General features: G+C 45.1%; 1 protein-coding gene across 1 annotated transcript in view; it reads right to left on the bottom strand.

Moving 5' to 3' along the window:
• Nucleotides 1–2,072: 2,072 nt before the first annotated feature.
• Nucleotides 2,073–23,687, bottom strand: part of IGF1R (insulin like growth factor 1 receptor) — a 277,764-nt gene continuing 256,149 nt past the window's right edge. The window contains exons 18-21 of the mRNA XM_040342347.1: nt 22,631–22,790; nt 17,581–17,710; nt 15,150–15,284; nt 2,073–4,499 (exon numbers count right to left, since the gene is read on the bottom strand). Coding sequence (XP_040198281.1) covers nt 4,133–4,499; nt 15,150–15,284; nt 17,581–17,710; nt 22,631–22,790 — 792 coding nt within the window. The 3' untranslated portion in view covers nt 2,073–4,132. The remainder of the gene's footprint in view (nt 4,500–15,149; nt 15,285–17,580; nt 17,711–22,630; nt 22,791–23,687) is intronic.

Below are 23,687 nucleotides of genomic sequence, written 5' to 3'. Positions count from 1 at the left end.
GGGGAGAGGCATCTGCTATCTATGAGTACTTCAAGTACTAATACATTTGAGAAGCCAATTTGCGGTTGGCTGCCATCGGCACTTAAAGTGAAAGTAAAACCCTCCCTATTTTTTTTTCAGCCAAGGAATTTGCCATCTTGGCCTCTGTTTAATCTTCAACTACCATGATGCTGCACATGTGATCAGTTATGACACCAGCCATTGGATGGTTTGACAGTTTGGTTGAACACACAACCGATGTGAGTTAAATTCCCGATACGTGCCGGGAATGTAAACGTTTTTTTGAAACCGTTAAATCGATGGGTTTACTTCCACTTTAACAATGGGTTGTAGAAGGAAGATCTTTCCCAAGTCATAGATGGTAATTAGATCATTCTATTCGCCAAGATAAGCGGTGAAGAACGCAAGGAAGAATCTGTAATGGGCAAGAGGCAGACAGGTCTTCCCTTACAAAAAAATAAATTAAGCCCACTAGGTTTATAAACCTTGTTCAGATTCATTAAGGTTAAAAAAAAAAAAAAAAAAAAAAATCGAAGTTTTGGTCTAAATGTCGATTAAGGTCAAGTCTTGATAACAGTAGTAAGCAATGAGAAGGAATGGGGATTTATAAGTGCTTGAACAATATCGGCAAGGCCTTTGAGTTACCATGTAGGCAAAAAAAACAAAAACATATGGTTATAGTTTCCTTCAATTGATATAAATATAATAATAATATTAATAACAACAAAAACTCTAAACTCCTCTGGCAACCATATTATTAAAGGTCAACAGGCCCATTCCTGTTTAAGTTAAGGCGGAACCAACGCCTCCTATACTTTTCAGAGAAGGAAGCTGCCATCTTAAAGTGGAAGTAAACCCTTCTTTTCAGCCAAAGAAGCTTTGCCCCTGTTTAATCTACAACAACCATGATGCTCCACATGTGATCAGTTATGACACCAGCCATTGGATGGTTTGACAGTTTGGTTGAGAGCACGACCAATGGGAGTGTTACATTTTCGACATGTGCCCGAAATGAAACTGTTTTATGGATGGGTTTATTTCAGCTTTAAGCCTAGTACACATCAGGTTTTTTTTTTTCGTTCAACCCAAAACTGACAGCTCAAGTCGGGGCTACTGTACTATATGATGTTAGTACCACAATATGCCCTGCTGAGCTGTACCACAATATGCCCTGCTGAACACTTTGGTCGGTAGGCGGTCCGGCTGACATTTTGCAAAAAGTTTGGCCCGGCTTCCAACGGACTGGCTGCCATAGACACAGGCCGGATGTTGGCCGGTTTTTTTTTTTTTGACCGGCCAATGTTGACAGACATTCAGCCATGTGTGAACTAGGCTTAAAGTGGAACTAACCCCTCCTATATTTTTCAGGGACGGAAGCTGCCATTTTAGCTTCTTGTCTGATCTACAACTGCCATGGTGCTGCACAGGTGACCAGTTATGACACCAGCCATTTGATGGTTTGACAGTTTGACTGAGAGCACGAGCCAATAGGAAAGTTAGCATTCCCGGGAAAGCAACCTGTTTAAAAACGGTTAAATCAATGGGTTTAGTTCCGCTATAACGCGCTCCTCCTTTGAACATAACATTTTTGCAGATAAATAAATCTTAACTCATTATGTGTAGTTAAAATTAAATGTCCAGTGCACCAAGTTGGCACTTTGGTAACACTATAACGCTAGTTTAAGAATAGCAAGGGCAACCAAGGTTATGGCTTAATCCAGCCAAATCCGTTAGATTTAGTGAGGAAGGGTTAGAACCTCTCATCATTGCCCCTAATAAAGAGATCTGCCACCATGGCACATATGCTCTTCACTTCCTGAGCAATGACGCAGCATAAGGAATTAAATGCAGAAATTTAGTAAAACGGGATTTTACAAAGATTTAAAAAAAATAAAGATTTCCATTGAATTTTTTCCATTATAATGCCTCTGGCTTAAAGTTTGAACATTTTGTATGCAGTTGCAAAAAGGCACCACAAGATGGGTTTACTAGACTGCGATAAGACTCACAGAATGCATTTTGTTTCAAAGGAATTTATGTCTGTGCGTCAATTTGTCCTTGGGATGGAAGGGTTTTTTTTTTTTTCTTCTTCTTCAGGTAGGCTAATGAAAAAATAGCTCCCAAAATAGACATCGAGACTTAAAGCTTGGTGCTGTATCCAAGAATGAAACCACACACGCGCACACAAAGTACACATACAGGAGAGATAGATGGAAAAACATGCAAGCCGCCCTGTAACCACAGCCCAGCGACGGGCTCTGGCTCCGATTCTAGGAAGGGACAAACAGCGTTAATATGAGACTGTGTGATGATTTTTTTTTTTTTTCGTTGTCAGTTTTGTTTTTCGACCTGAGTTATTTGACGCATTGCAACATAACAAAAATGATAGCTGTGTGAGGAGATTAAAAAAAAAAAGGGAAAATAATTACACTGTATCTTGAGATACTTTGTCTGCACCACCACCCTTCTCTAAACACTTGGTTTTACACTACTATGAAGCACAAAAAAAACAAAAAATAAAATAAAATAATAATAAAAAAAACAAATCATGCCACACATAAAAGGCAATAAACAATTAAATGGCTACCTCTACAAGTTCATTCATGGGAGGTGTACAATGTAGGGAATCATATGACACAATTGGGGGGGGGCTTATTCATACAAGTGTAGAAACAGCGCGTCACCTTGCGATCTATTAAAGTCTCCCATTCCATCCAATGGAAGCCTCTTGTACATATAACTATTTTTTTTTGTGTAGGTGTGTGTGTGTAAGCCTTAGGGAAACAAGAAGCAAATTTATAGAACATGAGGAGATGGAAGAGTAGACCTGAAGGTGCTTTTTTTCGTATTTTTTTTTTTTTTTTCCGTTTTTTTCTATCATAGATTAAATACACAAAAAAGATAAAGAAAAAAATAGCAGCCTTTTCTGTACAGACATAGATGAATATCTGAACCATAAAAAAGTTATAAAAGGGACACAAAATGCGTATGTAAATGACGCTATGACCTCACATTGAACTGTAAGGACCTTCTACAAAAAGTCTTAGCAAGAAAGAAAATCCCACTCTACCCATTCCCCCTCCCACCCCCCCCACCCCGCCAAATTATGTACTTGTATATATATATATATATGAGGCCCAAAAGAATAACTTCAGGGAGATGTGGAGACAGCTGGCAATTGCAGGTGAGTCTGTTGTTCTAGAATATTCCAGCGCGCGATTCCAGAATTCCAACTGGCCAACGCAATTATTTTTTCATTCCTTTTTCCTTACAATAAAAGAAAACCTTCTGCAAAAAAACAAAAAAAGATCTATTATCATTGCTGGGCGATCCCCTGAAAATTGCGGCTTCGTCATCCACGTTTTGTAACAGACTTCCTTCTTGCTGGGTTCGTCCAGATCATGTTTTATAACATATATTACATTTACTTTGAATATATGTTATTTCCACGCACACAAAAGCAAGACCATTTCCGCCTCAAAAAAAAAAAGAAGAAGAAAAAAGAAAAAGAAAAAAAAGAGGATTACTCCATAAAAAAAAAACAAAAAAACGTCCCCATTGGATGAGGAGAAAAAAAAAAAAAAAAAAAAAGATCAAGGTGTGCATGGGCTTTGCGATATGAAAAGTGACTTCATACATCCGAACTGTCCATGCTGTAAAAAAAGAAAAAAAAATCTATTTGGCAAAGACTGGCAGAATTAAATAGACGTCTGGGTTGCAATATGCTTTACCTTTCTTAAATGTGTCTTTTTTTTTTATATATATATATTTTTTTATAGTGAGCCAAAAGTGAAAAAAAGTAGTTTGTTTCCATCTGGCCCAAACGATGCAAAATAAGTGCTTTCAGCCTTGTCGTGTGCAAGAGCAAGTACACACTTACCGTGTCACACAGGCGCAAGTTGGGGCACTGGTCTGACGTACTAGATCCATCCATAAGTAAGTACACCAGTGCTAACTCAGCCAGGGGGGCTGAAGTCAAACAAAAAGACAGAAAGTGGATTAGTGTTTGCACTGATTTTTTTTGTTTTTGTTTGTTTTTTTTGGAGGAAGCCTCCTGTGGGTTATGTCCTACAGGTAACACAAGGGGGCGGTGTGTTTCCACAAGTGTTTTCCGTCAGACCGCAAGCCTGGATCAGCAGGCCGAGGACTGTGGCAGAGGTAGCGCCCTCTCGTTCTTGCGCCCCCCATTCATGTGCGCGTAGGGCTGTCTCTCGTCAAAGCTTGCCCTGAGGACGACTACGCCGGGACCGTTTTCTGACTTGTGCCCCACGTGGTGTTCTGAGGTCTGCAAGGTACACGACGGGTCCAATGGAATGCTTTCCATGTTCTCTGCCTCCAGGTCTAGTTCTTCCGTGTCCGGCGGTTTGTTCTCTTCGCTGTAGAAGAAGGACACCTCCCTAAAGTTGGGATCGATCTCGTCTTTAATGCTGCTGATGATCTCCAGGAAAGAGGGTCTCATCTTAGGGTTGTACTGCCAGCACATGCGCATCAACTCAAACCTGGGGGGGGGAGAAAGTAAGAAAAATATTACAAAACAATAGAATACATTCTCAATATTCTGTGAATTAGGCCGACACATTCATACATAAACATCTAATGGAGCAGGAAATTATTTTTTAAACTCACATTTAATTTTTTGGAGATGAAATTAACTGAATTTATTCCCTCTTGAGAAGAGGAGATTAAGGGGGGATATGATGTCCATGTATAAATACATAAGGGGGGCTATGATCTCCATGTATAAATACATAAGGGGGGATATGATCTCCATGTATAAATACATAAGGGGGGATATGATCTCCATGTATAAATACATAAGGGGGGATATGATCTCCATGTATAAATACATAAGGGGGGATATGATCTCCATGTATAAATACATAAGGGGGGATATGATCATCATGTATAAATACATAAGGGGGGATATGATCATCATGTATAAATATATAAGGGGGGATATGATCACCATGTATAAATACATAAGGGGGGGATATGATCACCACGTATAAATACATAAGGGGGGGATATGATCACCATGTATAAATACATAAGGGGGGGATATGATCACCATGTATAAATACATAAGGGGGGGATATGATCACCATGTATAAATACATAAGGGGGGATATGATCACCATGTATAAATACATAAGGGGGGGATATGATCACCACGTATAAATACATAAGGGGGGGATATGATCACCATGTATAAATACATAAGGGGGGGATATGATCACCATGTATAAATACATAAGGGGGATATGATCACCATGTATAAATACATAAGGGGGGGATATGATCACCATGTATAAATACATAAGGGGGGATATGATCTCCATGTATAAATACATAAGGGGGGATATGATATCCATGTATACATTTATAAGGGGGGATATGATCATCATGTATAAATATATAAGGGGGGATATGATCATCATGTATAAATACATAAGGGGGGATATGATCTCCATATATAAATACATAAGGGGGGAGATAATATCCATATATAAATACATAAGGGGGGAGATGATCACCATGTATAAATACATAAGGGGGGATATGATCTCCATGTATAAATACATAAGGGGGGATATGATCTCCATGTATAAATACATAAGGGGGGGATATGATCTCCATGTATAAATACATAAGGGGGGATATGATCCTGCGCAGCGTGGCAATTGATTTTTTTACATATGATTACTGCCAGCGGCTATAGCGTTGATACCTAGTTATCATTGTGTTCTCCCGGCAGGGACGGCTCCCCATGCTACCCCAACTGCAGGAGTTATTCTCCCATCAACACTGACTGTGTTGATGGGGTATTGAGCGATCCTCTTTCCTTCCACCCAACCAATTCATCTATGGCCTGTCTGAATGTATACAACTGATATTACTGACATCTTAAATGACGATAGCTGGGGCAGGTTTCATGGATCCATTGACGTGGACGCTCTCCACTGAAACTCTTGACAACTCTGTGAGGAACTCATCATGGGGGGGCCTGCAACAAGCTTCACTGTATCCATTCCTTTCTTCCCGACTGTCTACTAATCTTACCCTCCTCACTGTCTTCTTTTTTTCTGCCCCCCCCTTTTTTTTCTAATGTGCTTCCCCCCCCTTTTCTTCTTCTTCTTTTATCTTTAATTCGACACATCTAGATAACATGCCTTTAAAATGTTCCCACTACCCACTCCTTCTCCATACCTACACTGAACATTTTCCAGTCTGGGAATTGATGACAACAAAACCAAAACAGCTACCAATTAAATGCACATCAACGTACCTGTACGTCCCTGCCTAGACGTGGGTCGGGGGTCCGATCGGGACCCCCCCCCCCCCCCGTACATGCGGCGGTTCCCGTGGCTTCAGGAGCGATCCGGGACATTTCTAGGCGCCCCCTCGCGATCGCTCCCCGGAGCTGAAGAACGGGGAGAGTCGTATGTAAACACGGCTTCCCCTTTCTTCACTGTGGCGGCTGCATCGATCGAGTCATCCCTTTTATAGGGAGAATCGATCACTGACGTCAGACCTACAGCCACACCCCCCTACAGTTGTAAACACACACTAGGTGAACCCTAACTCCTACAGCGCCCCCTGTGGTTAACTCCCAAACGGCAACTGTCATTTTCACAATAAACAATGCAATTTAAATGCATTTTTTGCTGTGAAAATGACAATTGTCCCAAAAATGTGTCAAAATTGTCCGAAGTGTCCGCCATAATGTCGCAGTCACGAAAAAATTGCTGATTGCCGCCATTAGTAGTAAAAAAAAAAAAAAAACTATCCCCTATTTTGTAAACGCTATAAATTTTGCGCAAGCCAATCGATAAACGCTTATTGCGATTTTTCTTTACCAAAAATAGGTAGAAGAATACGTATCGGCCTAAACTGAGGAAAAAAAAATGTATATATGTTTTTGGGGGGATATTTATTATAGCAAAAAGTAAAAAATATTGAATTTTTTTCAAAATTGTCGCTCTATTTTGGTTTATAGCGCAAAAAATAAAAACCGCAGAGGTGATCAAATACCACCAAAAGAAAGCTCTATTTGTGGGGAAAAAAGGACGCCAACTTTGTTTGGGAGCCATGTCGCACGACCGCGCAATTGTCTGTTAAAGCGATGCAGTGCCGAATTGTAAAAACCCCTTGGGTCATTTAGCAGCATATTGGTCCGGTCCTTAAAGCGGGAGTTCACCCAATTTGTTTTTTTTTTCTATTCTCCCCTTAGATTCCTGCTCGTTTTCTCTAGGGGAATCGGCTATTTGTTTTAAAATATGATCCGTACTTACCTGTTTTCGAGATGCATCTTCTCCGTCGCTTCCGGGTATGGGTCTTCGGCAGCGGGCGTTCCTTCTTGATTGACAGTCTTCCGAGAGGCTTCCGACGGTCGCATCCATCGCGTCACTATTAGCCGAAAGAAGCCGAACGTCGGTGCGGCTCTATACTGCGCCTGCGCACCGACGTTCGGCTTCTTTCGGAAAATCGTGACGCGATGGATGCGACCGTCGGAAGCCTCTCGGAAGACTGTCAATCAAAAAGGAGCGCCCAGTCCCACAGCCCATACCCGGAAGCGGCGGAGAGGATGCATCTCGTAAACGGGTAAGTACGGATCATATTTTAAAACAAATAGCCGATTCCCCTAGAGAAAACGAGCAGGAATCTAAGGCTAAAAAGTGTTCGCTATGGGTGAACCTCCGCTTTAAGTGGTTAATAACTAAGAAGCAAATTTGAAATTTCAGGTATTTACTGACAAACACGTTCACAATGCTAAATTGATGGCAGAATTTCTAAAAGATCTCTTCTAACTAAAAAAACAAAACAAATTCCTACACACATAAAAAAGCTACCAATTATCACAACGTGTTTTAGTGTAAAGGTCTTGGGCTGTAGGCGTTGGGTTTGCTCGCTAACAGCCATTTATTGATTAATTTCAAGTCGCCATGATTCTACGTCCAGCATGTTCCCGTCAGTGATCTGTTTTCCTGTAAGAGTCTGCGCTGCAACACAGGATCTCTCCTGTACCCTCCTGGCCCCTTCACTTGGGGTCCACATTGGGGAAACAAGGCTGAGCTGGGAAGCCAGACGTCTGACGTGTAACACAGAGCTCTGTCACTTGACGCTCGCCGAGCCATTCCGCACTGACCATGCTTCCAGCTCTTGCCATAAATGGAAGACTTTTTAATCCCCCTCTTCCCCTCCCGTGTGGATTTAATACCTTGTTTACTGAATCTCAAGGAGGAGCTGCCTCCTGCACAGGGGAAAGAAATCATGTGCACATACACAAGCACACCAGACCCCCCGGCCCCCTCCCCGATAACACATGCTTGGGAGGATGGAGATTGCTTTCACCCTCGTACATTTGTAAAAGAAAAAAAAAAAGGACGGAAGGTGAAATGTGTTGTTGGAGATCTAGCGATAAAAAAAAAACCCACCAAGGTGCACATTCTACCAAGTGTGCATACGGCCCAATGTGTGATAAAAATACATTTCAATCAAATCATTCAAAGATGAGACAAAAATATCTCACGACAAGCCCACTGTGGCTACATCTATAAGAACATGGTGGCCGTTTTGTCAATGAAGGCCATTTATTTTAGCTGTCATTTGCATAGTGCTGGAAGACAAAAGACAACTCATCTTTAGCGATGGACAAGCATTTTAAGACTCTAAAGAGGATTCGATTGTCTAATCCAGGGGTGGCCAACCAGTGGCCCGGGGGCCACATGTGATGTGGCCCGCGACCTCCTGCTCTGGAATGGTGGGTTGGCAAGCACAGATTGCAGGTTGCCGACCCGCTATACTGCAGCATCAGTGTTGTGAATGAAGCTGGTGGTAGAGCCCCATAAGCCATTGCTTCCTCTACAGCGCTGGCTTTTGCCACATTCGGAGTCTATGGCAAAGTTCAGCTAGCCCGCAGGATAGACACAGGAGCACTACGCTGCATCCGCAGTGTGGGTAAACCGCAGCACATTGGTGAAAGCAGTCTTGGGCCCTTTTCACACGATCACCCCGACTAAATGGGACCCTCAATTCACCTCTATAGAGTGACAGATGCTTGTTTACGCCAGTGCTTCTCAAATAGTGGGGTGCGCCCCCTGGGGGGCCGCGAGGCTCCATAAAGGAGGGCTCGTTTGACCTCGGCAAATACTGCATACTGCAGAGAGAGGGAGCAGCGCGGTGCGATCACTTGAGATTGTCCCAGCGCAGCCCCAGTAGCAGCCCGACGCGGAGGACCACGTGACCCTTTCGAGGAGAACAGACCCGATTGGATAGACATAATGCTCTATCCTGATTGGCCAAACCCGCCCGTGTGACTCTTTGTAGACACGAAGTGTAGCAGACCCTCAAGTGACATCATGGAAATTTTTTTAACAGGGATGAGAAGACAGGCGGGGAGAGAAGGAGAGAAGGAGATAACAGAAAGTCTCCCGAAGGCTAAGACAAGGAAATATGACGAGGCGTATGTAGCGCTTGGCTTCACTGTGACTACGGTGGGAGACGAGGAAAGACCGGTGTGCTTACTATGTCTAAAAAGTTGGCAGCGGACAGCATGAAGCCAAATAAGGATAATAAGGTTAATAAGGATACGGTGTTATGCAGAGGTGTACTTATAACAATTTTATAGACAAATGATACTATTTACAGTCGCGCAGGGGGGGGGCACGAAATGTTTTCTTCTTCCTAGGGGGGGCATGACAGAAAATAATTGAGAAGCACTGGTTTACGCCCACCTACCTCCAATCCGAAAAACAGAAGGGAATTCGTCCCCTTCCATCAGGGCGGATCAGAGGGCCTATTGAGTAGCCGTGACCTGTCATCTGCCCGCTCCGTTCATTGTAGCCCGTGACAAAAATAAATAAAAATCGCGACCTAGGAAATTCCTCGACCACGTCACTTCCGGTGCGGCTACGTCAGCAAGCAGCTGTTCGCAGGGGGTTTACCGTGCATGCGCGACTTCGCTGCTGTTTTACCGCGCAAGCAATTTTTGGGTCCAGAAAAAATGATAGACCCGAGCGGGTGGGCGGAGCGGCGATTTGTTTAAACTCGTCATCGGCAGCACCGTGTCCAGCCCTGCCCCATGGCTGTTCTTTCTACTAATGCAGGGATAGGCAACCTGTGATGCTCCAGCTGTTGTGGAACTACATTTCCCATGAGGCATTGCAAGGTTGGCAGTAACAACTACTCCCAGAGGCATTATGGGACTTGTAGTTCTGCAACAGCTGGAGTGCCACACGTTGCCTACCCCTGTACTAACGCTTACTGAAGGAAAGTGGGAGATAGAGCAGTTCTTGGAGAGGGGGCGGGCCCCGTGTAAAGCACTGTGTGCGGCCCGCCCCCTTCTCCCAGCACCGTTCTATCTCCCCCTCCCACTTTCCTTCGGTACGGGTTAGTAGAAAGAACAGCCTAGGGGCGGGGGCGGTGCTGTTGATGATGAGTTTAAACAGATCGTCGCTCCGCCCACCTGCTCGGGTCTATAATTTTTATGGATCCGAAAATTTTAAACTTTTTATCCTGAAACGTCCCTCTTACAACGAAGGTGCGCGTTATATGCCGATAAATATGGTATTTTATAGATTTATTACACAAGGAGTTATATATTTGCGAAACTACAAGTCCCATGAGGCATTGCAAGGCTAACGGTTACAAGAATGACTCCCACAGGCAGAGGCATGATGGGACTTGTAGTTTTGCAACAGCTGTAAAAAGCGCAAAACGCTGCTAAAATCTGCTAACAGCGGCAAAACGATGCAACAAGCTTTTATCCACGTTGGGCGTTTTGGAGTGTGTTTACTGTAAAAACGCTTAAAATGGCTAACACTTAAAAACGCACATAAACGCGATGAAAAAAATGCAGCAAAAAGTGAGTTTTTAACGCTGCTTTTTCCTTCCAGCGCTGGCAGTTTTTAAATGTCCTATGTGCATGAGCCCCTATGCAGCAGAAAACAGAGGGAATGTGATCACTTCTAAAAAAAAAAAAGGGGGGGGGGGAAGGGTATTGATAATAAAAATGTATATCTATACACAAATGTTTGCCTTTCATTTCTATTTTAAACTGAATGGGTCGTTTTGCAATGTGATCGTTCACAATCACTTTAAAGCAGGGGTCTCAAACTGGCGGCCCTCCAGCTGTTGCAAAACTACAAGTCCCATGAGGCATTGCAAGGCTGACATTTACAACCATGACTCCCACAGGCATAGGCATGATGGGACTTGTAGTTTCACAACATCTGGAGGGCCACCAGTTTGAGACACCTGCTTTAAAGCCTAACTTTAAAAAAAAACACCCCCCTCTGGGTGATCTCTGTACATTACAAGGATTATAACAAACTTAGTTGCATATTCCTACCTTTTGTTATTCTGAAGTAATTCATGTGCGTTTGTCTGTGTCCATGTTAAAAGTGAACCTAATGGGAGTGTCTGTACGTCTCCCTTAAGAAGCCGTGCGGCCCGCGCCGAGACCCGTGAACTCGATGTTCGCCAGCAGCCAGCGGTCGTGTCACAGAACGGGGAGATGCCTATGTAAACAAGGCATTTCCCTGTTCTGCCTAGTGACAGGACAGAAATCTACGACTCCCTGTCATCGGGAGCAGTGATCGCTGTCGTGTCACTGGTAGCCCAACCTCCGCAGTTAGAATCACTCCCTAGGACACACTTAACCCCTTCATTGCCCCCTAGTGGTTAACCCTTTCCCTGCCAGTGTCATTTACACAGTAATCAGTGCATTTTTACAGAACGGATCGCTGTATAAATGTGCATAGTCCGTAAATAGCTTCAAGAAGTGTCTGACGTGTCCGCCATAATGTCGCAGTCACGATAAAAATTGCAGATTGCCTCCAATACTAATAAAAAAAAATATATAAAAAAATAAATGCCATAATTCTATCCCCTATTTTGTAGGACGCTATACCTTTAGCGCAAACCAATCAAAATACGCTTCTTGCAATTTATTTATTTTTGGCCAAAAATATGTAGAAGAATACACATTTTGGCCTAAACTGAAGAAAAAAAATTATTTTTTGTATATTTTTTGGGGATATTTATTATAGGAAAAAGTCAAAAATATTGCTTTTTCTTTTTTTAATTGTTGCTCTTTTACTTGTCGCTTTTGTTTAAAGCGCAAAAATTTAAAACCGCAGAGGTGATCAAATGCCACCAAAATAAAGCTCTATGGCTGCATTTACACCTGAACACGGCGTATTTTACTGCGACAAATTGCGGCGTTTTGTCCCGCGACAAAACTCGGCGTTTTTTAAGCCTAAACATACGCCGGAGGGGTGATCAACATCGTCGGCTACGCCGAATGCCGAAAGACGCCTGAAAAAAAGGTCCGGGACTTGTTTTGAGCTTCAGGCGTTTGGCGTGGAGATGTGAACCATCTCCATAGCCGACAATGTTAAATCACCCCTCCAGCGTATTGCAGGCTGCAATAGCGTCGCGCTACAGGCGACAAAACGCCTAGGTGTGAATGGAGCCTATTTGTTGGAAAAAAAGGACGTCAATTTTGTTTGGGTACAGCGTCGCACGACCGCGCAATTGTCAGTTAAAGCGTTGCAGTGCCGAATCGCAAAAAAAGTGTTCTTGGTCAGGAAGGGGGTAAATTCTTCCGGGGCTGAAGGGGTTAAGCGATTTCTCTGCACTTTCTATCCATCTCTGGGACAGGAATTGAAAGAATTACAAACCTATAAAGGAATGCACCTATAAATGGAGTAAGAGAGGCTTGGCAGCAAACCAGGCATTATACCAACTTGGCTTTAGACTTCAAAAATACCGTCAACTTTCAACCCGGCAGATATTACGGCAATAAAACAAGAAAAGGACTCAAGGTCACCCCAGCAGCAGATGCATGCTGCAACAAGGCCGCCCCTGCTCCAGTATTCAGCCATCGCTGTTGTTAGCTCAGTTTCTATAGCAAACTATGAATCATACATTTATGTCGCATGACTAAGAGCTGTCCAAAAATAAGGGCAACATGATCTCCACAGAATCCCCCACAACTGATCATAAAGTGTGGCCCCCGTGCTTTGGAAGAGTTCTGCAAAAGGACATCAAGTCAGATGCTCTGCCCCCCTCGCCGGCCTCTTTAGAAACATCCAGTGATGCTCAGAGAGCTCAAAAAGAAACAAACATGTTTTGCAGGCAGCGAGCGCGCTGTCTGGTGGGTCTGTTTTTTTTTTTGGTCTAAGCTCTGGTGACATTCCGCTGTCGGAGGGAGGAGGGGTAGAAGATTTGTTTTCATAGTCAAAAGGGGGAACCTATTAAAAAAAAAAAAACAACATACAAAACCCAGTGGGATGTTTAAGCATTACCCAGAAAACATGGACGTTCCTAATCTTACGTCAATGATCAGCAATTAAAACTACTTCCCAAGTTTACATGAGGTAGCTACAATGTAACAAGGTTCCTCGCAAACAATGGGAGGACACACACACAATAGATCATGGATTGGCACTTCCTAGACGTCCCCAGCTTGCCCATCTATGGGGCCAGGACCAACATGGCGAGTGCCGGTGGGTGGAGAGGAGGAAGAACCTCCCCTTCTTGTTGGTGAACCAGTAAGCGACATGTACGAGGTGACTTCTGGGTCACCTGGTCACTTTCCCAGGGTAGCATAGGCTGGAAGGAATGTATTGCAATGCAATCTGCATTGCAATACATTCAGTGGAGCCCAGAGGAGACATGCGGGGTCTAGTCTCATTAAAAAGAGAACTTGTCACCAATAGTGACACCACATTGTCCCAGTCCAACATGGGGCCGGGACCAACATGGGGCCGGGACCCAACATGGGGCCGGGACCCAACATGGGGCCGGGACCCAACATGGGGCCGGGACCCAACATGGGGCGAGTCGCCCCGTTGAAGTCGTACAAGAACATTTTTCTAAGTTGGAGCGACTTGCGTCGCTCTTATTAGAACGGTTCTATTGAATAGAATGGGACGCGACTCGTCAGGCGGCTGAGCCCCAGTGTGAACCGGCTCTCAATGTGTACCAGTGCGCTAACGGCATACCCGTGCCGTTCCTTTACAGTCCTGTGCTGTAAAAGGTTGGTACCGAGTGAATGTACTGGAGTGACGTTATTGTGGCTTCGGCCACTCTCACAGCCGGAGTCTGTGATCCCTTGAAGGAAGACCGGGTGAAGATGGAAGCACCCTTTTTTTTTTTTTGCAAGAAGGTTTAGGAGGGTCTAATGGTTTCTTGTTTGTACTGTATTTTTAACCACTTGCTGACCGCATAATGCCCTTATACAGTGGCAAAGCGGCTCTCCCTATGCACTTCTGGGTAGGGGTGCACACACAACCCCCCCCCTGCCACAGGCGCCCAGCTTGTGCCAGCCAATGGGTGACCGCTGACACCCACTGATCAGCGAGGAGACAGAGCAGAGCTCTGTCCTTTCAGCTGGGATGCAATGGATTTTCTTTCCCTCCAAAGCATGGAATAAAATCCAGCACACTGGTTAGACCCTTTGATCACCCTAGATGTAAATTCCCTCCCAGCCAGTGTCATTAGCACAGCGACAGTGTTTATTTTTTGCACTGATAACTGTAATAGTGTCTCTGGTTCCCGCAAAGTGTCAGATTGTCCGCCGCAATATCACAGTCCTGTTACAAGTCGCCGGGACTTGTTACTAGTATAAAAATTACAATAAAATTCCAGTATTTATCCCATAGCTTGCAGACAATATAACGTTTGGGGAAAAATATGTAGCAGAATACATATTGGCCTTAATTTATGAAGAAATTTGATATTTTTTTTGTCTAGGTTTTATAGCAGAAAATATATATAATTTTAGGTCTTTATTAATTTACGATGCAAAAAATAAAAACCGAGGTGGTAAAAAAAAAAAAAAAAAAAAGAAAGCTCAATTTGCGATAAAAAATAAATCTATTTTATTTAGGTACATCGTCGCACGACCGCGCAATTGTCAGCTAAAGTAACGCAGTGCCGTATCGCAAAAAAATGCCCTGGACATGAAGGGGGGTAAACCTTCTGGAGGTCAATTGGTAAAGTTTGGATCGTCCATTGTGCTTACATGCGTGTGCGGTAATGTGCCATTTTTTAAGAATGTTTGAGGGGTCAATGGTTTCTTGTTTGTATTGTATTTTTAAAGAAAAAAATATGAATAAAAATATAAAGAAGGGATAACTTACAGCATATCTGGACAGTTGTCTGGCTTCTCCAGGAGTCCGCCTTCCATAACAAAGCGGAGAACCTGCTCATTGGACATGCCGTGGTATGGCTGCTCTGCCAGCGTGGCTATCTCCCATAAGACCACGCCAAAAGACCTGTCATTAAAAAAATAAAAATAAATGAAGAAATACAGAAAGCTAAACTCCAGCCCTCCCTATGGTTTTACACAGTTGTTCAGGCTCCTCTCCTGTGCTTACTCTGAACCCCACACTGTGAACTCCTCAATACACCCCTCTACAAAGGTTATCCTTTTTTAAACTCGATTGTTAAAAGCAAGTTACACTTTGAATTATTTTTTACAACATTACTCTAGCCGTCAATGGACGTAGTAATGAGTTAAAAAGATAAAAAAGGTTAAAAGAGCCAACGATACAACTATGATTCCCATGGGAGCGGAGGGGTCAACACTGTCCAGAGGACCAGCTGATGGAGCATGGAGGGGCGCTAATGTCCATGCTGTGGAAGTTGGAAACCTGGTCCAAGGGATCCCTGATGGCTGGATACCAGGGCAATGGCGTGGTTGGGTCACTGAAAGGGTCACTGCCTGTCGTGGTCGAATGGTAGAGCTGGGGACCAGGGTCAGCTAAGCCGGGAGACCGGCATGCCTGGACGACGTGCAGCACCAAGAGGAAATGTGAGGAGAAGATGGAAGCACGTGAACCAGCGTGGAACGCAAGCTCATCTGTTGCCGTGACTCCGACAAAGCGCATGCGTGCGAAACACGTCCTCGTGGCAACAGACGAGCTTGTGTTCCACGCTGGCTCATGATCTTCCATCTTCTGCCCACACTTCTTGTCATCATCCAGAAGTGCCGGTCTCCCGGCTCAGCTAAACCTGGTCCCCAACTCTACTATTCCACCACCGACACTTTCACAAGCAGTGACGCCGGATCCCCTAGCCGGGACTCATGGCGGGCACACACCATCCCGCGGTGGGTGGCAGTGACATTTCTCAGGCACGCCGGTACTCCGGTATCCAGTTATCAGTGATCCCTTGGACCAGGTGTCCATCTTCCACAGCATGGACATTGGCGCCCCTCCATGCTCCATCAGCTAGTCCTCTGGACAGTGTTGACCCCTCTGCACCCATGGGAATCATAGTGGCATCGTTGGCTCTTTTACCTTTTTAACTCATTACCATGTCCATTGATGAAATAAACATTGCCCATATACATGGCTTGACTCCTATAGTTCTTCCACTTGATTATTCAGTCCATTGAGCGCCGTTCGTTGTTTTCTTTTAAGCCACATTTCTTCCACGTTATTGGTCAGCTGCGCTGGTTCTGAAGCAGTCACAATTCCTTGGATGCTTTATATCATCCCTTGATCCACAGTTTTTAGCGCTTAAAGCGGGGGTTCCGCATTTTAATTTTTTTTAATCCTTCTGCTGCTCTTACCTAGTTTAAATAAGCACTCGTGTCTCCCAGTCTTTTAGCCCGCAGCATTTCTTTTGTCCCGAAAAGGAGATGTTTTTAAATCCCAACATGGACGTTTCCATCTTTACTGTGGGCACTGTGAAGCCCAGCAGGTTGTCCTTCCGGGATACGGTGAATGCTGACGTCCCAGCATTCACCGCTCTATCCCGCGCATGTGCAGTGTTCCCATCAAAACGGCCGGCGTAGGTCTCCTAAAATGGTGAATTCGTAGCCGCCCACGTCACATGACCTGCTTGCTGAGTCACATGACCCGCTTGCAGAGTCACGTGGCCCGCAAGATATTGCGGGATTACAGCACAGCGCGTCTCCTGGGATTCTCCTCACTCACTCCCAGGAGACATAGCGCTGGTCTGGGGAAAATCGAATACACGCCTACTCCCACGGGGAAACACTGATTGACGGGAGAGAAAATGCTTGATTACCAAGGTAAAGACGGTGATTAAAAAAAAAACAAAAAACTGATTGGGTATCATTGATGGGTAGTGGTTTAATTCAGCCAAACTTGAAATTTAGGATGAACCTCCGCTTTAAGGAACTATGGGGCTGATTTACTAAAGGCAAAAAGACTGCGCACTTTGCAAAGTGCAGTTGCAATTTGGAGCAATTTCCTCCAGAGATTAGTAAATGAGCTGCAGACTTTGATCATCCAATCATGCGCAAGTAAAAATGCTGTTTTTATTTTTTAATTTTCCTTGCATGTGATTGGGTAGTCTTTGCAAACCGAAGCCTTACCTCATTTACTAAGCTCTGGAGCAATTGCAGTTTGCAAAGTGCACAGTCAATTTGCCTTTAGTAAATCAACCCCATAGTCCCTTAAACGCTAAAAACTGTGGATCTTAGTCCAGTAATGCACATTTCTTCCACAGTGCCTTCCTCCATCCAACATAAAACATTGACCTTTGTGGCTGAATAACTCTAAAGTACATTATCAGAACACAGCAGATATCACTAATTACCAGACATCGGAGTGAATGGTGAAGACTCCGTCCTTGAGAGACTCCGGAGACATCCAACGTACCGGAAGGAGACCTTTCCCTCCCTTACGATAATAGTCCGTCTCATAAATGTCTCGGGTCATTCCAAAGTCTAAAGAGAAGACAAAAACAATGATTAGATAAAAATAAAAAAATAATTCCCTGTTCTGTTTAGGACAGCAACTTGTCCAGGTTCATTCACAAGCACATTGTTTGACTGCAAACTGTATTCATTACAATAAGGCTCTGTTCACCCCATGCAGGTGCGATGGAGCATGTGCTGTTGAGTGGAGAGCAGCGTGTTCATATCAATGGGCTGCAATACTCGCAAGAAACACGAAAAGTCCCTGACTTTTTCAAAATCGCAGGGCACCATGTATTTTGCTGCACGTTCGTTAGAGAATACTTGGCGGTGTCATTAAAAACGAATGGCACCGCTGCGCATCTGCTACAGGGCAGCGTGTTTCTGTGCATGTCAGGAAAGAGTGCGATTTTGTGCACTTTCCCGGAACGCACAAGGTGAGAACCTAATCCCAAGGCTGGCCTGACGCAAATAGATTTCTATCGTTCACATATATAGCGAGATTCAGAAAGAGTTAAGCCGGCGTATCAGTAGATATGCCGTCGTAACTCTGAATCTAAGCCGTCGTATATTTAAGTGTATTTTCAAATTGAGATACACTTAAATCTAGCTAAGATACGACAGCCTGCGCCGTTGTACCTTAGCTTTCTATTTAGGCTGGCCGCTAGGGGCGTGAACGCTGATTTACGCCTAGAATGCGTAAATCAGCTAGATACGCCTATTCACGAACGTACGCTTGCCTGTCGCAGTAAAGATACGCCGTTTACGTAAGGCGTTTTCAGGCGTAAAGTTAGTCGAACAAAAAGCTGGCCTAGCCAATGTTAAGTATGGACGTCGTTCCCGCGTCGAATTTTGAAATTGTTACGTCGTTTGTGTAAGTCGTCCGTGAATGGGGCTGGACGTAATTTAAATTCACGTCGAAACCAATAAGTCCTTGCGGCGTAATTTGGAGCATGCGCACTGGGATACATCCACGGACGGCGCATGCGCTGTTCGTTCAAAACGTCATTTACGTGGGGTCATGGTTTATTTACATAAAACACACCCACCTCTTCACAATTTGAATTAGGCGCGCTTACGCCGGCCCAGTTACGCTACGCCGCAACTTAGGACGCAAGTGCTTTGTGAATACAGCACTTGCCTCTCTGACTTATAGCGGCGTAGCATATATGCGATACGCTACGCCTGCACAAAGTTAAGCCAGTTTTTTCTGAATCTGGCTAATAGTGTGGAGGAACGAATCAACCCATGCGGGTTATTGTAATCTGAAACAGACGCTAGCGTCACCTGTCAGAATACCCAAACAGCTGATTGGTTGCAGGGGCTGCAGTTTTTTATTTTTTTTGGCCCAGCACCTTTGACCACAGTAGATTGAGCAAGAACATTATTAGAATTTTGGTCGACTCCTCCAACAGTGTATGGGCAGCTTAAAGGGGAACAAAAGTCTCTATAGTTACCTGTTTAACGGTCCTGCACCGGTGCGGGCATCTTCTTCTAAGTGCCAGTCTTCGGGACTCTTCATTGGCGGAGAAGGGGTGATGTTATGCTGCACATGCACAGGAGGCCATCATCCTGGCACTTGGAGACTGGCTGGCACTCTAAGCTGAACAGTGCATGCGCAGCTCAGTTTACAGTGCCAGAAATCAGAGCGAGCAGGTAGGTAGATTTTAATGCAGATTTTATTTCTTCTACAATAAAAGCCTGCCTACTTGCAGTTATTTGATTTACATTGGGGCTTTAGCTCTGTATTAAAAGCTAATGGCCAGATATGGTATCATTAGTTATTAATTTATTCAGACTTAACATACAGGTATTGTTTTTGGTTAACACTTTTTATTTGGTTCTGTATTCTCTAAAATAAGCTGGTAGGAGGTGAAACCAAGGAACGGTGCTCAGGAGCGGGTAGGGAGCAGAAACGAAGGGTGAAGGTCGGAGTTCCTGCACCTATTCTCTGAGAAAAAAAGCCCTGGGTAGGGGGGTTCGGCAGGGGAAATCTGAATCACACGGGGTGATTAGGGTGTGCCCAGGTACACCCTGTGCGCACCCCTATGACACAGCCTTTCACTGGGAAGATCAGTGTGCCACTGTTTCTCCTTCTCCAGTTTTTACGCAATTGGGAACATAGGGAATGTGATCACTATTAAAAAAAAGGGGAAAAATGTACCGTATTTATCGGCGTATACCGCGCACTATTTTGCCCTGAAAATCAGGGCAAAATCGTGGGTGCGCAATATACGCCGATACCCGCCACGAGTTTGAATACTGCGCCGGCATATACCGAGCGCAGTACACTCGTGTATCTTCGGGCAGTCTCGGCGCCTCTCACGCTGACGTCCTGAGCGTACAGGACGTCAGCGCTAGAGTTTCCGAGCCTGCCCGACGATACACGAGTGTACTGCGCTCGGTATATATCGGCGCAGTATTCAAACTCGGCGCGGGAAACGAGCGGGGAGGACGCCGCAGAAGGACGCCGGACCCGACGAAGAGGACACCCGAAGCCGCAGAAGGACGCCGGACCCGACAAAGAGGACACCCGAAGCCGCAGAAGGACGCCGGACCCGACAAAGAGGACACCCGAAGCCGCTGAAGGACGCCGGACCCGACGAAGAGGACACCCGAAGCCGCAGACGGACGCCGGACCCGACGAAGCCGCCGATGGACGCCGTGCAAGACACCAAAACTGTAAGTACAAAAAAAACTTTTTTTCCACAGGATTCACGGCAACTTTAGGGGTGCGCAGTATACGCGGGAGCGCGTTATACCGCGATAAATACGGTATTTATAATTGTTTTTTTATATATCTATACACAAATGTTTTGCCTTGGGTTGCTGAACGGTAGGAGGTCCAATAGAGTCACCCACTAAGCCTGTCTGGTTCATCAAGAACTGGATAAAATTTGCGCATTGTATGAACAGCTTTAAAAGAGGTTGCAACGTCCTTTTTATTGAAAAAAAGTTGCTATGCAGACTGCATGGGTATTACACTGAGCAGTCTTGAACCTCCTCTCCTGGGGTTCCTCCATTGGCACTCTTCGCGCCATTATTATTATACAGGATTTATATAGAGCTAACAGTTTGCGCAGACAGTACAGTTATAATGCAATTCAATACAAGAGGAATCAGAGGGCCCTGCTCGTTAGAGCTTACTATCTAGAAGGGAGGGTCAAGTAGAAGAAATTGCTATCTATGGGGACTCATGTGTTGGCTTTCTCCCGAGCTGGGCTGTGTGCATCCATAGATACACACAGAGTGGCTCGGCCTAGCCCCCCACCTTACAGGCTTTGAGCCCATGACTCCCATTGCTCCCAGCCAAGCATGTAAAAACGGGGAAAGAGAAGACCGGCAGGTGGGCACATTTCTAGATCAATAGAGGACTCAGAAAAGTATTTGGGGGGGGGTGTCATGGAACAGCACTGACCAATCTCGATCCTGCCCTCTATATTTTCCAGCTTGCAATGGAAAAAAAAGGGAGAACCCAAGTTGCCATGGCGTTTCATCACCTCTTTGCATACGTTGTTACCGACTATTCAACCCTTCTAGTTTTTGGAATTTTGAAGATACAGTGGAGCCTTGGATTACCAGCATAATCCATGCCAGGAGAAAGCTTGTAATCCAAAGCACTCGCATATCAAAGCGAATTTGCCCATAGAAGTCAATGGAAAAGAAAATAATTTGTTCCGCATTAACTTCAATGGCATGCAACACCGCATTTGGCCAGAGGTGGGGCGCCAGAGAGCCTCGGAAACACTCAGAAAGGCCCGAGGTGAGCTTGGCTGACCTTGGAAAGGCTCAAAAAAACCTGGAGCATTTCCGAACGGCTCCGGCGCCCCCGCACCTCAGGCCAAATGGAGTTCTGCACACCCCATTGGCTTGAATTCTGCTTGTTTTGCGAGACAACACTTGCAAACAAAAAGTTGTTCGTCTTTCAAAATGCTCGTTAACCGCGTTACTCGTAAAGCGAGGTTCCACTATAATAGGTTTCCAACCACTATGAGAAAAGAAAAGTAGGTCGTCTGTGATTTGTATAAGTGTGTTACACATGTGACCATTGAATTAATAGAGATGATGGGCCAGATTCACATAGAATCCGTGGTGGCGTAGCGTAAGCCATCTACACTATGCCGCCGCTACTTACTGGAGCAAGTGCCGTATTCTCAAAGCACTCGCTCCGTAATTTGCAGCGGCGTAGTGTAAATGGCCCGGCGTAAGGCCGCGTAATTCAAAGGGGGCGGCTTGTATTTAAATTAAGCGCGCCCATCGAACTGCGCATGCGCCGGCCATAAAAATAGCCCAGTGCGAAAACGTCAATGAAGCCGACGTGAGCGTCATTTCCACAAATCCCTATTCGCGAACGACGTAGGAAAACGACGTAAAAAATTCAAATTTCGTCGCGGGAACGACGGCCATACTTAACATTGGCTGCGCCTCATAGAAGCAGGGGTAACTATACGCCGGGAAAACCCTTATGTAAACGGCGTAAAGTGACTGCGTCGGGCCCGTGTACGTTCGTGAATTGGCGTATCTCGCTGATTTACATATTCTCGCCGTAAATCAGCGAGAACGCCCCCAGTGGCCATTTTAAAATTGCAGTTAAGATCCGACGGTGTAACACAGTTACACCTGTCGGGTCTTAGGCATATCTATGCGTAACTGATTCTATGAATCAGTCGCATAGATACGACCGACGCAACTCTGAGATACGACGGTGTATCAGGAGATACACCGTCGTATCTCTATGTGAATCTGGCCCGATATTTCACCAGGGAGAACATGCCACACAGAGCTAAGTGTTTAGAACAGTGATGGTGAACCTTGGCACCCCAAATGTTAATTTCCCATGATGCTCATGCACTCTGCAGTGTAGTTAAGCATCATGGGGAATGTAGTTCCGAAACACCTGGGGTGCCACGGTTCACCATCACTGGATTAGGAGATCCCATCCAGCCATACCTCCAATCTTCACTGTGTAGTCTTCTGCAACCATACAGTTCCGGGCAGCGAGGTCTCGATGAACGAATTTGTTTGCATTGAGGTACGACATCCCATCTGCAATCTCTCCCGCCATCTGGATCATCTTTTTCAGGGAGGGGGGTGGTAGTCCGGGGTTGTTCTAAATTGGAAAGATTATTGTTAAAATGAAATGCCCACCTGATAACATTACAGCTTTAACAAGGCTGCAGCACCTAAAAATAGGGGGTGGCTGGAGGACCTCAGTTAAATCGGAGGTTCACCCAAAAAACATCTATAGAAGATCATATTCTTTATACTTCCAACATGTACAGTAGGCCCTTTTTTTTTTTGGCTGTACATACCTTATTATGGCTATTTTCAATCCGGCTTCCCGCAGGAGTGACTACCCGGAGTAGGCATTTCTATGCTGCGGCGCAATGTAATCTGGGACTTTGCCCAGATGATTGACGTCCTTGAGAAAAAGTCCCCCCCCCCCCCGGCCAGATAAGCCCCTCCCCCCCGCATTGCGTAGGCGCGTCGCGAGTGTCACAGAGTTTCCGAAAGAACCCGAACATGCAGAGCTGCGAGTCAGCTCTATACCGCGCCTGCGCACCGGCTAGGAGCCGTGTAGAGCTGACTGCGCAGGCGCCGTATAGAGCTGACACGCAGCTCTGCATGTTCGGGTTCTTTCGGAAACTCTGTGACACTCGTGACGCGCCTACGCAATAGGGGGGGGAGGGGCTTATCCGGCCGGGGGGGGGGGGGGACTTTTTCTCAAGGACGTCAATCATCTGGGCAAAGTCCCAGATGACATTGCGCCGCAGCATAGAAATGCCTACTCCCGCGGGAGTGACTACCCGGAAGCCGGATTGAAAATAGCCTTAATAAGGTATGTAGAGCCAAAAAAAATAGGGAGGGGGGGGGGCCTTATCCGGTCGGGGGGAACTTTTTCTCAAGGACGTCAATCATCTGGGCGAAGTCCCATAATAAGGTATGTACAGCCAAAAAAAGGACCTACTGTAGATGTTTTTTGGGTGAACCTCCGCTTTAACTGAGG

The sequence above is a fragment of the Rana temporaria genome, chromosome 3 (assembly GCF_905171775.1).
Source record: "Rana temporaria chromosome 3, aRanTem1.1, whole genome shotgun sequence".
In the NCBI taxonomy this organism is placed as follows: Eukaryota; Metazoa; Chordata; class Amphibia; order Anura; family Ranidae; genus Rana; species Rana temporaria.
This window is presented reverse-complemented; position numbering and strand designations above follow the sequence as displayed.